We start from the raw sequence: 17,161 nt of genomic DNA on the forward strand, positions 1-17,161 counted from the left end.
TACCATCCATGTATCCACACAGTCTTTGACTAGCCAGGCAGGGGGCACAACAAAGGCTCTGCAGCATTTTCAATATGAGCGAGAATGCTGATGTAAAAATCAGGAGGAGGGGGGGAAAAAAAAGGCTTTTGGGGTAATTGTGTGTCTCCTCTAGATCTTACCATCCATTTTGCTTTTATGAATCTGACTGAGCTGTAGCTAGGTTTATGTGTCTGGATCTTCTCCAGTCAGTTATTTCCCTGGCAGTTATCTTTTCATAGATGCTCTCTGCTTTGACTCCTAATTTTGTCATTCTTATAAACCAGGAAATTGGAAGGCTTTCATAGGTAGCCATTGCTCTCCTGGCCTGAGCTCCTTTCATATTGTGATTATTTACCGTTCTGTGGGTTTAATGCCTTTTGTAAACAGCTTAATAGAATTCAGTGGAGCCTTGGGATGCGTAGTGAAAGGGCACTTGATTTGCTGTTTTTACTGGCTTTTGTTTTCCCCAGTCTTTGCTCACACACCGGGTGCCACAAAAGAATAAAATATGATCATAACTAACCTGTAACATGTCAGTCTCCCTCCCCTCTCTCTTTTTCGCTCACCTTTTCGGTTGTTTTCTTGTTTTAAAGCCTAATTGTTCCCTCGCTATTCTGTGGGCATTCAAAATGTAATTATATATGATTTACAAACAGCTGCATCCATAACGGTGAATAAACAAATTACAGAACGAGGGAGGGGGGTGGAAAAAAAACAACAGATGAATAAAGAGATGAAGACAGAAAGAAATTGGCCGCCATAAGACACAGTCAGTGGTTTGGCTGCTTTTTAGATCATCACTTTGGCTCTCCATTCAACGCAAAATGAGCACTCACGCTTGACATGGTTTACCCATTCTGCACGCAGATATTTAGTTGTCTTCATGCCAACGTAAAATGGGAATCTTGTGCTGTAATGCAGCGTTTCCTCGCTGTCCTTCCATGCTAATGCGACTCTTCCTATTCATTCAGAATTTCGGCACTTGCGTAAGCTTTTATTCAATTCACCCCAGATGGCAAATTACTTCTGTCGGTGCTCACCTGCAGTTTGTGAAGTTCATTTTAGCTTTCTTCCACACTGATTGCAGTCAGAGGAGACTTAATTGTAGGCATTTATGTGTAATTCCTTGCACATCCACCTTATTTCCATGTGCATTTTGTTGTTGTTGTTGTTGTTGCTTTTGTTATTATTGGTGTTGTGATTTGCACCTTGACAATACACTGATGTTCTTCTATGGACAAGCATAGACTTAAACCTGGACATACGGATGGAGTGTTTCTGATCCTAGATCCAAGAATTCTGCACTCCTAATTAGACCTTCAAATCCCAACACGGAATAATGATAATGCGTGAGTCCCACGCTGCATACTAAATCGAGCACACCTTGCAGTCTGCAGATGTGGAAATGAACATTATTGAGTGCTCTGCAGGTGTCAGTTTGCAATATCAGGTTGAGACTGAGATAAGAAAGTTCTGAAGCTCAACTGTGATGCAAGAAAATGCATCTGGTAAATAAGGATGTATTATATTCTTCAGTATTCTCTTTCTAGAGGATAAGAATCAGGAGGTGAATATGAATATGTTAATTTTCTTCTTCTTCCAAACATCAGGGAAAATGGAACCCTTAGCTCAAACTGTACCAAACAGCAGTGTACAAGAGGAAATAAAGGTGATGGGCACTAAAAGGCCCACCAGCACCATGAATGGGATAAAATGTGTATGCAGAGTGAGATTTGTTTAGCTAGTCTGCATAATTTTGCTCATTCTAAAATCTGTTATATGGTGGTCTCATAAGCTTCAGCTCCCCGTTCATACTGTAAATAATCCATTCTGTTGCTCGGTATTGTAAATACCATTTACATCAATAAAGCATTTTCAATTAAATGCACACACATTCGCATTGAGAAGGAAGGCACGCACTAACTTTTTTAATTTGCTTAATAAATCAAGGAGGTAGCTGACTGTGGAAGCTGTAGTCCACTGCAATATTAGTTATTCTGCACCAAGCCACAGTGGTAAAGCTGGAGTATAATGATGCAACCACCCCGCCTGTGTGCGTGCGTGTGTGTTTGGTCCATATGATGCAAGCTGTTTAGAAAGCAATTCATCTGATGTGTTTTCTAAAAACTGCTTTCTCTACAGAATGCTGAGGATGGGTCTGTTTGGTGTGTTGATGCGTCTTCCCCACCTCTCCGCTGCATTCATTAGTAATTGCTGTACCAGTGGGTGGCTAGTGATGTGTCGGACACCCCCACCTTGACCGCCGCCCCCCCCCTCCTCACAATCAAACTGAGCTCCCAACTTTTCTTACACACTCCCACAATCCCTTTGTATCCCTCGTTGGTGTTTTTCTCCAGGTTTGACAGCATGCAAATGAAGGTTTCCTGTCTGCTGTTGGTTTGCAGCTTGCCTGCCTGTCTCGGCACAGATAACCGTGGGAAAAACAGCATCATTATTTGTGTTTTCTTGTTCTCCACAAGCATAAATAATTTTAGGTGTTAATGACAACTCACAGCAGCAGTACATAAGTTAAAAAAAAAAAAAATTAAAAAAGGTGCGTGCAGTGCCTGCCTCCAAGCTGTTTGATAGTAACATGCATAAGCAGCACCTACTAATTTTGCACACAGATACATGCACACGCTGACTGCATTTATTTTCACACAAGAAAACAGGTTAGTAGGAGAAAACATGTTTTTGTAATACCCCACTTATACTGTAAAATAAAAGTACACATGCACAAGGTGAGAAATTGGGTTTTTACCCAAGGCTGACATGCTAGGTTCTTCTATCCATGCGGTTTAAAAATATCTGGATCTGCTAGTGTAAGACCGGGAGTAAGTGTATGCGTAGATGCAGTATTGTCACACAAAATATTGATATGACTGTTATGTTTACTGCTTACTACATGATTTTTTTGGGGGGAGGAAAGGAAGCTATTTGCAGTATTTTCGAAAGCATCTCTACTTTCCTTGAATAACCTCCAACATTTTCACAGTGCTGTATGTGTAATGCAGTTTTGTTTTTGCCTCAGTTTCCTTTCCCATTGTATGAATTTATGTTTTTAAAGATGCTCCATTGCACATGATTCTGGCGCTCCTGCCCACAATCCCCCTCCAGGTGGTAGATCAGTGAAAATGGCCTCTAAAAATACCACCATGGAAATTTATATGGGCCACTTTACTAAACTAGCTGCTGTAATTGCTTCCACACTCTTCATACAGCTCTACACACAAAACGCACAGCCACTTGCGAACACTAATAGACATGCGTGTGTAAACATGCTCTGCAATACACAAATAAATATACTGTAGATAATACACAAACACCAGAAAAGTGGCTCTCTTGGAGATGCACATACTTAGTGGTGTTCACAATCAGCTCCCCAATTGCAACTGATGGGTGCAAATCAGGCTGCCACTTACTGCAGTCATTGGATCCATGAAGCCCTGACTCATAATCTGATTTCTCAAGCTCCCGCCATATCGACAGCCCCATTCTCGCCTTGAATCCACCATAATAGGTCTCCCTCGCATGATATAATGGCTTGATAGGCCATAAAGACCCACTGGGAGAGCTGGCTTGCTTAATTTAAAATTCTGTTTCTCTAACAGAGTCAAGGCATAACAAGAGAAGCAGGTTGTTTTTGGGTTGTGTTTTGGTATCTGTGTCTGAAGGCGTTAATGCTTTGTTTTTGTTTGTTTTTTTCCCCACTGAGCCACCAGTCGTGCTTAAGTGTTGAAAAAATAAGCCTCGGCTGATTTAAATTTGACTAATCTTACATTCAAGGTCATCGTCTTGTGCACCTCTGGACGGGTTTCAGCGTGGCTATTATTTTTAGATCTCTCAGTAGAAGTCATGTCATGTCCCCTTGCACTTCTGCCTCTGTGATTCACCTCCAATATGTCAAAAAAGGGCTATCCTTCAACTTGATTTTCATTTTGAAGAAGTGGAAGCAACGATTGCATTTGAAAGGCCAAAAGAATTCCTGCTTTTTCAGTGCATTCCGAGCATAGGATGGCAGACTGGAACCCACCATAATCAGATTGTTTGTATTCCTCAAATGTAAAAAGGCTGATGCGGTATCGTCGTCGTCGTGCAAGGCAGGCAGCACAGACACCCAAGTTTGTGAATGCGATAATTCGAGAACAAGCCAACGTACAATTTTCAAATTCATACCATCTATTTTTCTGATTCATACAGAATCTGTTCTGCTAGAAATCTCAGGGAAGTTTGAATTTTGATAACCTCAAGGTCAGAGGTCAAGATTTCTGAAATTCTTATGTGTTTTCAGAACTTTTTGAGCACACCTATTTGTGTCTGTCTATTTGAATCAAGGCATAAAGTACAAGTACATTCTCTAAAGCAATGATTTAATTTAACTTGAACTGAAGTATCTTATTGTACTCGAGCATGCAGGAATACTTTTAATTTATTCATAACAAAAAGGAAAGTGATTATTAGAAGTTGCACCATTCAGTTATGAAGGGAATAAACAACCCGACAGAAAAATACTCACTCTCACAAGAAGCATCATAATGCCTCACAAAGCTGCGCCAGGCTTGATTTCATTTATATTCATACATTTATTTAGGAGCCCTGCATGGGGTAAGATACACGTGTTCATTTTCTGCCGCTGCCTTGGGATCCACCCTCCATCAGTCACATACTGCCAGCAGCTGAAGGGAGGAATCACAGGCACCTCTGTATAGGATTTTAATGAATTTTAGGTCCATTTTACACACAGATGTTCCATATTTTTAACTGCTGCTGCATCAAGAGTGGAAAGTCCCATTTTTAGTCAGGTGAAATGCAAATGGAGAAAAGATTGAAACCACAACAATGTTAAAAACTGGCCACTGGCATGTAATGAGTATAATTTGAAGAAAACTCAAATTACATTTGGAATTGTAAGTTGAACTCCAGTCCTCACCTGTTATCTCACATGTATTTCCTATCAGGAAGTCAGCTGGAGAATCTGATGGAGACCATGAGAGCAGAAATCGCTGCCCAGCCACCAGTGGAAGGATCCTACTCTCCACGCCGGGGAGACTACTGCATAGCCAAGTTTGCTGATGGTGAATGGTGAGCATGCGTTGTAGTTCCTCTGATGTTAGCAGCCTCATAGCAACCTTATCAACATTGTCAGGTCATCTTATGACAAACAGGAAGGATTAAGATGTCTTTCTCTTTTGACACAAGGGTTATTAGCTGCTGTTCTTCAGTATTATAAAAAAAATTTTTACATTCAGTTCTCTAGGCAGTGATATGAATGATGCAGTGCATGTATAAATAGTTCGATCTGTGCAGGTTTTCTTTTCTCAGTGAATAATCACCCAATTTTGACAGCACCGGTCAGGAGTGACACTGACCTTATTACGTGGATCAGGTGTCAGCTGATGTGATTGATGGTATCTGGTTTCTTCATCAGTGTCATCACACAATACAATGGATGGCCAACTTATTGATGGGATTGTACCACAATACTCGGTATCAACAGATGCCCCAAGGGAAGAAAAAAAGAACTTGATGGTGGCGTGTGATTTATCAGCTGAGGGAAGAAACTCGAAACTAAACATTTATTTTATACATTTTTGTGAGGTACAATATGTGCTTGCACACTGTAGTTATTTCCCTCACAGGAACACCTGACATTTCATTTTTACCTTGTCTCTATTTAAGCCTGTGTCGACTGCAGACACCCACAGGGTGTAATTAGTTCAATGCCACTGCTTTGGCCCTTCAGAATCAGCAGTAGCTTGACAGTAACTCACATACACACCTCTTCATCATCTCCTCACTGGATGTTCGTAGTTTACAGATGGTTACGGGACAGATAGAAGTCACAGTGATCGAGGGAGGGAGAGGGAGTCTGTCAAGAAGGTGACGGTGAAAAAAGACCACGAAACTGATTAAAAACCAAATGTTCCCCCAACCTAGGTGCTGTCCTTTCATTCTTCCATCCCTCCTTCCATCTTCCTGTCCTGTTTTTTCGGGGCAGGGCTCAAATTTATAGCAAACCATCTGCTGTAAACCTTCAACTTCTTTAACCTGTTTTTTGTGGAAAAGGTCTGTTAGGAACCCCACTTTAGGTGGAAAATATGATATCTTTGTCATTTTCTATTATTTATCAGCAAGCTAATTACATTCATGTTTGCATTGTTCTCTGTATCCGTATCGAAGTATTCTGTGACGCATGCGGAATGTCGTCCTTTCATTCGGGGAGTAATTAGAAATTTGTCGCCTTACAAGGCCTCTCGGAATACCACAGAGTCAAAGTGAATGGGGGGAAAAAAGAGCGAATAAGAAAAACTGTTCATTAGTCACTCGTCACTTTGTCTTTTGCTCTTCTCATTCCTGTTCTTTGTGCCCATTGCTGTTGTCTTCCTGTTAATCACTTATTCAGTTTTAACTTTGTGCTCTCGTTTCTGTCTTTGCCCATGTGGGCCTAATTATTTGACTTTTTCCTGCTGTCCTTGGTGTGCAGCCAATTTTTCTTCCTCACGCTCATTTGTTAAAGTTAAGAGTCAGCGATGGTCAGATGAAACGACACACTGAATCAAGTGTGAGGGAAAACAAGTTCTTATGTTGCGTCCGTATGAATTCACAGGAAGGATTTGGCCACTGTTGAGGCATTTTGTTGTTTTGTTTTCAGGGGGTTTTTTTTCCCTTTAATTTAACCCTGATTAGTATGTCCTTGTAATAACAAGTTTATTTTCATTCGGATTGTCGGATACGCTTGAAAATATAACCGTTACAAAGTGAAACTGCTGGGTTTTTTGATTAGCACTAATGCACTGACGTTATTTGCTACAAGGCAAAAATAGGTTTAAATTTCTCTCTTTTATTGCATGGAGGCCCCCGTGCAATTCTCACAGCCCTGCTATGTCCTGATAGATCCCCTTTGTCCCACCTCCCCCCGCCTCCTCTTCCACTCCTCTCCTCCGATCACAACAGACAGATCCTCCAACACATTCTCCCCAGGGAAATAAGCACAGAATCATTTACTCATCTCCTTTTCCTCTTGTGCCCTCTGTCTTCATCTGTTTCCCCTGTGCTGTATACTCTCTCTCTCTCTCTCTCTCTCTCTGCTCCCCGCTACCCCTTCCCTCTGTCTCTCTCTCAATTATTTTTTATTTTTTTGCTGTTACAGGTACAGAGCCAGAGTGGAGAAAGTTGAGTCACCGGCAAAGGTCCATGTCTTCTACATTGACTATGGCAACGTGAGTAACTTTGTGACGATGAATTTGACTGACTGCGTGCATGTGTGTATGTTCTTGTCTTTGTCCCTTAATGATGGATTGTCATCATTAGAATATAAAACAAAGTGCTGGTGTTCAGGGCTCAAAACATATGCACAGTAGCAGTGCTTTTTCCTGGCCAAACCCAACAGCCAGAAGGAGTTTAGTAACTGAAGAGGGATTTTTTTTCCATTATTATCCATCTATTCAGTCACCAGTTGTTTGCTTGTTCCCATATTTATTCAGCTGGAGTTTTTCTTTTGATGTGACTGAAGCAGACTGCTTTTATTCATGCTGTAACTATGACAAAAACAGAGCTGCCCCCCTCTCTGAGGATTCTCATTCAGTGACTCCGTGATGACGAAGGCACTACATCCTCACATACGCGTTACAATTGCGTCTCTGCCCACGTGCGTACACATGCTTTTGCATCACCATACCACCAAGTGGCTCATTCAGCCAACCCCCACCCCCGCGACCACCCTGCGGAGTTTTCCCATGATGCAGTGGAGCGGCACAGTGTGTGACTGACCTCAGAGCAGGGGACACATCGAGGTTTGGTTGGCAGATGTGATGCATCCTGGCATGTTGCTGAAAGTGTGATTCTCCGAGGCTGACCCGGCACACAGAAAGGGGAAAAAAATCAAGCTGCTATGTACCTCATTCTTTGTAGTTTTGCGTCATTTCAGTTTGGGTCGATCTGGCCTTGATTTTTATGGCTCAGGCTATTAGTTGATAATGTTGCAACCTCGCTTGGGAACAGGTCAGTACCTGAATTATTATGTGATCATTAGAAAACACAGCAGAACACTTTTGGCATTTCATTTTTAAAGCCCGCGTTCAAAGTGCTGTCAAACCTGAATATGGCGGCGATAAATCTTAACGTTTTAGCCATAATAAATGTTCAAGGTTTTCTCTGTCTAGACTGTACAGACCAGTGAACACATTAGCCTAAGATATGGGGGTCATTAAATTAACTCCCCACTTCTAACGGCCATATTTGTCTGACTTTCCACCACAGTGTAGCCTGTGGTGATCAGTGATTGGTTATTGCTCACGTGTGCCCTACCTGTGTTGATATATCAAGTTTATTGCTTCATAACATTGACATACAGTGCATACTTTTAGTTTTTATAAATTTTTTTAAAAAGATCTGGGAGTCAAGTCAAAGCACAGCACTGAACTAACAATCGGTATTGTGAACATGCATAAAACTGTTGTTTTTATGGACTTTTCTGTGACATTTTAAAGGGGAACTATTGTACTTGCTTTCTGTCATAGATGTATTGTTACATTAGTGGATGTTCATATTAAACATGGGCAAAGTTTTAAATAATCTACAAGCAGTCACTGTGAGCCAAAACCTCAGGCTTCAGACAACTTATTACTTTTTGCTTTGGATGATGTCAGTGAGAGCAAATGCACTTAATAAAGATCTCCCACGCACAGCTCTGGCCCCACCGACCCACTCTTCAAACCTTTTGTTTCTGAAGGCTAGCCAATTAGAGGAAAGCTGGTTTAAAGGCAAGGGGAACAGAGGTAAAATGGCTTGTTTTACAATACTCCACTATAGTAGCTTAGAGTAGAGTTCAAGAATAGAAAATCTGGTTTTGGGAATGAATACAACGGGTCCCATGTAATGTCAGTGCAAAACAAATGAATTCAACCTGAAATGCCTATCATAGGCACTTTAAAGATAGGCTTTACAAGCCTTTGGTACTTTCTTTCATTTTTGTGATTTGGTGTTGGAAGCATTTGTTGGTGACAATCAATTTGACGTTTATTGCTTTCTTTACTCTTAGCTCATAGCTAAACTAGAGAGCAAATCTAGTTTAGTGACGGGAGCCTCAGTACTGGCGTGGTGATTGCTCGGTTACAAATACAAGAACAAAGCCCTTAAGCAACAACATGGCATCTGTTCTTCTCTTATGGTAAACTATCATTAAAGTGGCAAAGTACAGATGGCACAATTGATACAATATTATTTGAGAGATGGGGGCTGGAATGCCAGAAATTAATAAGCAGACAATGATAACAAGCTATGTTTTTTTGTGGGGGTCATATAGGTAACAGTTCACTATCTCAAAATGTGAAACTCATGAACAGTTTAAGGTATAAAATCTTTACTGTTTGGAAATACCATTGAGGCTTCACTGATATTGTAACTGACCTAATTTCTTAAAAAATGGAAACAAAACAAGCTCCATTTTTATGTGATTGCGATTGATGTGGCAGCTTGTAATGAATCTGTTTTGTATTGATTGTTATTTTTGTCCATCTTTCATATTCAGAGGGAAGTTGTGTCATCCACCCGTCTGGCTCCCATACCTCCGGCCTTCAGCACCAGGACCCTGCCAGTACAAGCCACCGAGTATACCTTCGCCTTCATCCAGGTCCCCCAGGACGTAAGTGCACAGACGAGCACGCACGCAGAGCTGAGATATGTGTCGCAGCTGAAAGCTTCAAAATTAACTTTGAGATATCGGCTTCTTCAGTCTCATTTTCTGCCAGCGTTTGAAAGTCGACTTTCCTGGCAAGACATGAAAACTGTTTGAGTTTCACTTATCACACGGGGCGATAAGTCTGTAACTGACAGACGGGGTTGAGTTGTCATTCCAGGCAAGTGTTAGTGAAAATTATGCTCATACATAATGCATATTGTACAAAGCAGACAGAACAATGACAAACACCAAGTCATTGATTTACTTGTTTGCACCAGATTTGAATATAATTGGGTGCCCGGACATGGTTTTATTAACAGTTTGATAGGATGGATTTCGATATACACGCTGCTTCAGCAGCCCGAACTTTCTCATGTTACAGAGCGATTAAAAGCCTTCCAGTTGCTTTGTGTGTTTGTGTGCTTGGATGTCCATCTGACCATCTGATAGCAGAGCACCAGTGCATTTTTTTTTTTTCCTCCACGGCACTAATCTTCTTGTTTACATCTGAGTGTGTTTTCTCAACCTCCAGTGACCACTGGTGTGTGTTTATGTCTCAGCATGTGTGTGAGTGACTGTGTTTTGTGCGTGTCATGGGGGGTCAACCGATTGGCAGCGTTTTGAGAGAGCAGCATCCCGAATAGAAATAAAACAGAAGCATGTTTTCATTTGGTATGTGCCCGATTGGCGCATTAGAGTGAGTGTTTACAGGGTTTGGATTTCACTTAACTCAGTGTGCGGAGCATTTGCGTGTTTCACAAAATAATATAATCACACACATTTACAGTAAACAGAGTCTAAATGTTTAGGACGGCTGTGGATTCATTTTTATGGTCAGTTTAGAGGCTGTAGTTTGCGATGCACTATTAAATGCATTTGCATTTAATAGTGCATCACAGATTATCAAATGCACTTAACAGTGTAAGCAAAAGAGGCTCTATTTATTCTAAAACATGGCAACCCTTTGAAGGAAATGTTTTGTTTTGTGCATCAGTGAGACAGCCCATTGCGTTATACAGTCAAATTGCAAATTTGATATCATTATGTTTGTTATTTGATTATGTTTCCTCACATTCACAAGCCCATTAAAAATACTTTACGCTACATTTTCAGAGTATCAATCAAATCCACATCGGCACCCCCTTTAAAAACCACTGGATAGATTGGCACAGGGATGTCAAACATAAGGCTCGGGGGCGAAAATCAACCCACCAAATAGTCTAGTCTGGCCCACTGAACATCTGATGAAAATACAGTTTACAATAAGTTTATAAATAAGTCTAAAATTTAAAGTTTTAGAGCTTTTCCTGCTGATGAAGACCTCTCACCAAAGTAACCTCATAATAGATAAATGATGAAAAAAAATGTTCACAGAAATAAAGAAAGAAAGAAAAAGAGATTATACAATGACAGGACGGTCTGTGCAATGAGCTAATAGATTCTTTTTTGTCATGTCACACATTTATTCCTCACAATTAAAGCTCAAAGCAACATTTTTTTTCCATTTAGAATTTTTTTAAAAAACAGACGTTGTGTGAAATAGATTTTTTTTTTCATATATTAAAATGTGTCAGGGATTAAATTTGTAGTTAAACTTGTTTTATACTGTGGGCCACGTTCAGCCCACAGTATAAAATTTGTTTAATATCCCTGGCATCATCAATATTTAAGCCTAACCTAATATATTGCTGGATGTGAAAACAGAATCACTTTCACTAAAACCCATTTTCTTAGACTTTTTGAATAAAAAGTGCATGTGTTCACAAGCAGGTGGTACCAGGGTGCATGCTGTCACCTGTCTCATGAGTCAGTGATGAAGTGGCCCATCTGTTGATCCAGCCCAGGGGACAGAGGCATCACCTACACCTTACAGCCTGCAGACACACACACATACGCACACAAAGCTAAACCACATGTTGGAGGCTGACATGCACCTTACCCCTCTCTGTCAGTCTGCATCTGTTCTTTCCTATTTCTCTTTTCATTTTCCTCTTTTCTTGTGTTTGCCATCTGTTTTTTCTGAAGCCTTTTACTACGTCACTCAAACTGACAGCACGTGACAGCCCACGACCCCTTTTGTACCACACCTTTGCTGCTGCGCTTGAAAAAAGCTTGCTGCCTTTGTCTTGCAATCTGCAACCTGACACCTTTACACAAGATGTTCACCATCCCGAGTCATTCATTGTCAGTCGTTTATCTTTCTTAACACAGTTCTGCCAGTAGCATAAGATCATTCTCCTGCCTCCTAATGCCTTTTTAATATAGTGACAATATCTTTGTAGGGGGGGGGGGAAATGCCAAGGTACACTCTCACTGTTCTGCTGTTCTGAAGGAATAACACTTTTAACTTAAAGTTTTTATTTGCAAAGAGGCACAGCGTGTTATTTCCATGACATCTCACTCCAGCAGCATCTACCACATATTTATCAGTAATTAATCCAGTTTTCTCGTGTGCATCATGAACTCTCAGCTGCCTTGCCATTTTCTTTAGTTTGCCTTTTCAGCTAATTAAACACATTTTTGCTAAGACTGTTCTTGTAGAAAAGATGAACACCCAAATTATTTCTTTTAACAAATGCCAGACAGAAGCACTCCAACCAAAATAGCCACTTTCTAATGGTAGTGGCTTATAAACAAGCCTACTATTCCATCCAATTACTCAATCACGTACTAAATTGCATCGCTTACACTGGACTGCTATCGATCTCTTCTCATTAACAGACATGTGCAAATTAAGCGGTGGAAAAAATACACTTTTTCTTTTTTGGGGGGGAGCTAAAATTACAAAGGTCACTAGACAAAACTGTAGAACACCTGCTGACACTACACATCTATCTTATTCTTTTCATAATTTGCTTTGTGTTTTCTTGAAAATGAAAAGTTCAAAAAGAAAAAAAAAAGAAAGGTGCTTTGTGCCGGGACAAGATGTAACATTATCTTGTCTGAGAAGTTTGGCTTGTGTTGTTTTTATTAAAAATTAAATTTTCTTCATAGCATTTTAATATCGCTCAAAGCAAGTCATTTAAAAAAAATGTTATCCGAATGTAAGCTGAGGTGCAAATGCAAACATTGTTGCCCTCAAGTGCTTCAGAAATGTCTGTTCTACACACAGTGGATGAGAGCAGGTCACTGAAAGGCACTCATTAATTTTGTATCGTCTCTTCACGAGTGTCAGTGCAATTCCTCTTCTATAGTAGTCTCTCTCTGCGTTTTTGCCTTTCCTCCTGTATCAGCTGTCTCTCTTTCTCTGTCTCTCTTATCTCCCTCACTCTCTTACTTTCTGACACACACTGACTCGCTCTTCCCCTCTCTCACTGTTGCCCCGAGCTTCCCTGCAGCGCCTGTGACAAGTTGGCCAGGGGGAGAGCGGGGACAAAAAAGGCCCTTAGTTTTGTGCCTAGAACAAGCTTCCCTGCCCACACTTGCTCACACAGACGCGCACGCACTCACACACACACACGCACATAACCCAAGGGCGGCTAGTTCGAAGGGGGTTGCCATGGAGACAAGACCAGGGCGAGAAAGAAGGGAAGCGAAGAGATGGATGGAGTAGGGGAGGGATGGATGATAGCCAGGGACTGATTTTTGTTTCTAAGTGTCTTCTTGCCTTTGAAGTTGCGGCTCCTTTTTTTTTTTTTCCCCCCCCACCCCTATTGCTGGAGGACGTGAGGTCAGGATTGATCTGCAGCTGTTCCACCTCCTTCTCTACCATATGTTCAAACAAATGCTGGCCTTTCACATTTGATAAGGTTAGGAATTAGAAGAGGTAACTACCTGAGGAATAAGAAGAAAGGAGAAGACAACTGATGATCTAGATGAGGAGAAGGTTCAATAGGAGTCTAACCGTAGATGCTTCAGACTGACTAAAGCCTCTTCAGCTGGTTGAGTAGATAATTGTCATTTGTATAACTGACATGAATGAGGTGGTGTTATTATTGTCCAGTAGGGTTTTTTCCCCCCATTTACCAGTGTTTGTTTCCAACAGAATGATGTTACAGTTTGGCTGGTGCACATCTACACTGCTTCAATCAGCCTCTAGATTGCATTTGTGAGCCATCAGTGATAACCTACTTAATTATCGCTTCATTTTTTTTTTACTTTCTCCCTCTCCTCTTATTCATTTCTTCTATTATCAACTCAATTTTCATTTTTTCACTCTTAAATCCAACATCCATTTCTACCCAATTGTCTCCCTCTTGCACCACCTTCCATTCCTTCCTCATCTTTTCTTAAAATCCTCTCGCTTCTTCAGGAGGACGCCCGTGCTGATGTGGTGGACTGCGTGGTGCGAGACATCCAGAACAGCCAGTGCCTGTTGAATGTGGAGTACTCGGGTGCCACCTGCCCACACGTCACAATACAGTTTGGGGACACCAAGGAGGACGTGGGCCTCGGCTTGGTCAAAGAGGGCTTAGTCATGGTGGATGTCCGCAAGGAGAAGCATCTGCAGAAGATGGTAAGTGAGGAGAGGAGATGTGATGCTGGTGACGCAAGCTCTCATTGTTAGATAAAAAAAACAAATTCCTTGTTGTTTCTGTTGTTTCCATGCTGCTTCTCTCCCTTAGTGAATTGGCTGCTGTTATGTTTAGGCAACCAGACCTATTCTCAGTCTAAGTTAATTAGTCTTCTGGTCTCAACAGGGCCATAGATGTGGTAGTCGTGTAATTACATAGCTGATATTTATAGGTATCTTTAAGATTTATGGTACTGCTGCTTTTATCAGTTCCACTACTATAATGATTGGGTTGGGTTTGTGTTTTGTTTTTAGATTTTTTTTTCTTCTTGTGGAAAAAAAAATACATTAATGATGTGTTAAACGGAGAGAACCTGAAAGAGCTTTGTTTGAAATCAAAAAGTTAAATCCACCTCTGTTTGTGTGCAGTGAGCTGACGCGCTGAACGATACTCTGACCTTTTCACATTTGAATTTCTGAATATACTTCTAGCCAAATAATCAGCTGGCTAATGGTTTCTTTTAATTTTAGTTACCCATATTCAATGAGGTAGGCAGTTGAAAACAGTGTTTATCCACCTGGATGTAATTCACTAGGTGTTTCAACAGACTGCTTGTTTTGCCAGGAAAGTTTAAATGTTTGTTTCTCCCTGCTGTAAAGTCCCGCAGCATGTGAAACTGAAAGCCGCCTTCACCTCTCTTCAGAAAGCTAGAACCGTTCAAGATTGGGAATAGCAAAAACGCATCATCATTTCTCCATGGCTGACAGCTGAACCACTTTTCAATAATACAGTCTTAAATAATTTAGCCCCTGTGCCTGTTTAAAACTAGTCCTTGCTGCCCATCTTTAATTGTTTCAGTGCAGTTCAACTTTGCAAACAGCGGCTGACAGTTATTCATAGTTTGTGGTTTGGGTGAGATGTGAATTGGGTGTTTTTGTTTAAGATGAATTAACAGTTATGGACTGCCTCCCAGAAAACAAGTCAGCGCGAGAAATATGATGTCACTGAATTTGGATCTCAGCACTGTTCACTGTTGACAATAGTGCAAGTTTGTTGGACTGCAGTTTTAGATACACAGTGAATGTTTGGCGTTCTCACTGGCGAATGACCCGACTGCATATTATTTCACATTACGAGGTCTTTTGCTTCCTAGCAGTTAAGTAATTACCACGTTTTGGTGCTAGTTTGTCATGGAGAATTTCTCGATACATGAAAGCTAGTACTACACTGAAAGGCTGCAGATTTTCTAAATGTGAACACTGTGGCACAAAGGACTTAATGCTTATCTCATCAGACTTGTCAAACGCAAGTCTCACAATACACATTTAAACACCTACACTTTGCCTCAGACGGTGGCCATTTTGTCAAACCACGAAGCATCACTCATGTGCTTTTCTCTCGTTATGCTAATTCTCCTCGCAGACTCAAAGCCACTCTGTACATGAAAGATAAAGAAAAATGGAGGATATTTATTCCTGCTGCAATTACTCCTTCTGCACAAGCGCAATATTAGTCACTCTTATTTATTTCAAAATTAAAGCTCACAAAGGAACAGAGTAATGTGTCCACCAGAGTGTAATCGCTCATAAATATAATCAGATTCTATATTAATCTAAATTAGAAGCTACTGGGAAGAAGAGACTTGTCAACGCAGTGTTTCAAACAATTTATTTACTCTCCCATCCCGCCTTAGTCAATAAAGCACTGTGCATCGTTGTGAGAGTGTTTTGAACTCTGACCTCCCAAGAATAGCCAGCAGCCATAATGCAGTCTCTGGTTAATGGTCCCTTTAGACAAAGGACGGTGATTAAAACCTCCCAGCAGTTCAACTAATAGGCTTATAGACTCCACAGATTTAGGTTTTGTTGGATCAAACAGTTCCTCTTTAGTATGCAACAGCTGTGCCTCCACATGCATTTGCCTCTTCTGTGCTGGCTTCAGACAAATATTTTGATCTGGAGAAAGCCTAACAAGCAGCAGTGTTGCCAAAGTGCTTACAAGTGTGTGTTAAGTAAAGCTCTACAGCTTTCTTGTTGATAATTCCACCCATCAAGTCTGCTTCCAAGCTCAAAGCCATCTTCCACATTCCCTTCTTCGTGAAAACAAACTCGAGTAGGATCAGACGACCTCTGAAACATCTAAACGTGGTGAATTGTGCGTCTGAGTCACAGTATATGTGGGCTTATTTGCTAGACTTCTGTTTGCATAGCTAGATGTTTGGTAGTCAAATTGCTGTTCTGCTCTTTATAGCATTATTAGAAATGATGAGCATCTATCGATTTGTTGGGTGACAGAAAATCCACAATTGATTAAATGTCTTTGGTTGGCCATTTCTTTTGTTTTTTTAGCTAAAAAGAATAACGTGTTAAGTAACCAAATATTGTGGAAATGAATTGATAATTAAAATACGAATGAGTTTTAGCCTGAAAATGAACCATTAGTTTTCATAGTTTTAATCACAAATCAAAGCTGCTCAAAGTCAAACTGTTGTACTGTTCCCATTTCTCTCTTTCTTGTAGGCTGCTCAGGATGAATGTGTTCACCTTACTTTACATTTTGCTGGAGTGAACTTGGAGTGTTGATGGAGAGTAATTTGTGTGCAAGGTGCATTGTGGCTGGGAGATTCATGAGCCCAACTGTGCCTGCTGCTAGCACGACAACAGAAAACGTTATCTTGAAGGTGCAATAGAGCCAAAAAAATGTTCTAAAGTACAACTTCTTGGTGACCTCTGGATCATTCTTCCCCTATATAGAAATTCTCCCAAAGCTCAGTAGTGTAGTATGCAAGCATTCTTGCTTTGCACCCTGTGCTCTTTTACTCCTCCCTTCTGCCTTTTCATGCATCTAGACTATCAGCCTCCTTGTAAAAATGACTTTTGTCCTTTCTATCTGTTCCATTTTGTCTCTGTTCTTTAGTCATTATCCATGCCTGGGCATTGGAACACGGTCATTGTAATCTGTACTCTAGTGCTAAAGCATTACGTAACAGATGGGCTGTAATGTTCAC

General features: G+C 40.8%; 1 protein-coding gene across 1 annotated transcript in view; it reads left to right on the forward strand.

Annotated features, from left to right (window-relative positions):
• snd1 (staphylococcal nuclease and tudor domain containing 1) overlaps positions 1-17,161 on the forward strand; it is a 179,297-nt gene that overhangs the window by 149,142 nt on the left and 12,994 nt on the right. The window contains exons 19-22 of the mRNA XM_063501056.1: positions 4,980-5,103; positions 7,172-7,241; positions 9,551-9,664; positions 13,953-14,156. Of these exons, the coding sequence (XP_063357126.1) occupies positions 4,980-5,103; positions 7,172-7,241; positions 9,551-9,664; positions 13,953-14,156 (512 nt within the window). The remainder of the gene's footprint in view (positions 1-4,979; positions 5,104-7,171; positions 7,242-9,550; positions 9,665-13,952; positions 14,157-17,161) is intronic.

The sequence above is a fragment of the Pelmatolapia mariae genome, linkage group LG17, assembly GCF_036321145.2.
Source record: "Pelmatolapia mariae isolate MD_Pm_ZW linkage group LG17, Pm_UMD_F_2, whole genome shotgun sequence".
Lineage (NCBI taxonomy): Eukaryota > Metazoa > Chordata > Actinopteri > Cichliformes > Cichlidae > Pelmatolapia > Pelmatolapia mariae.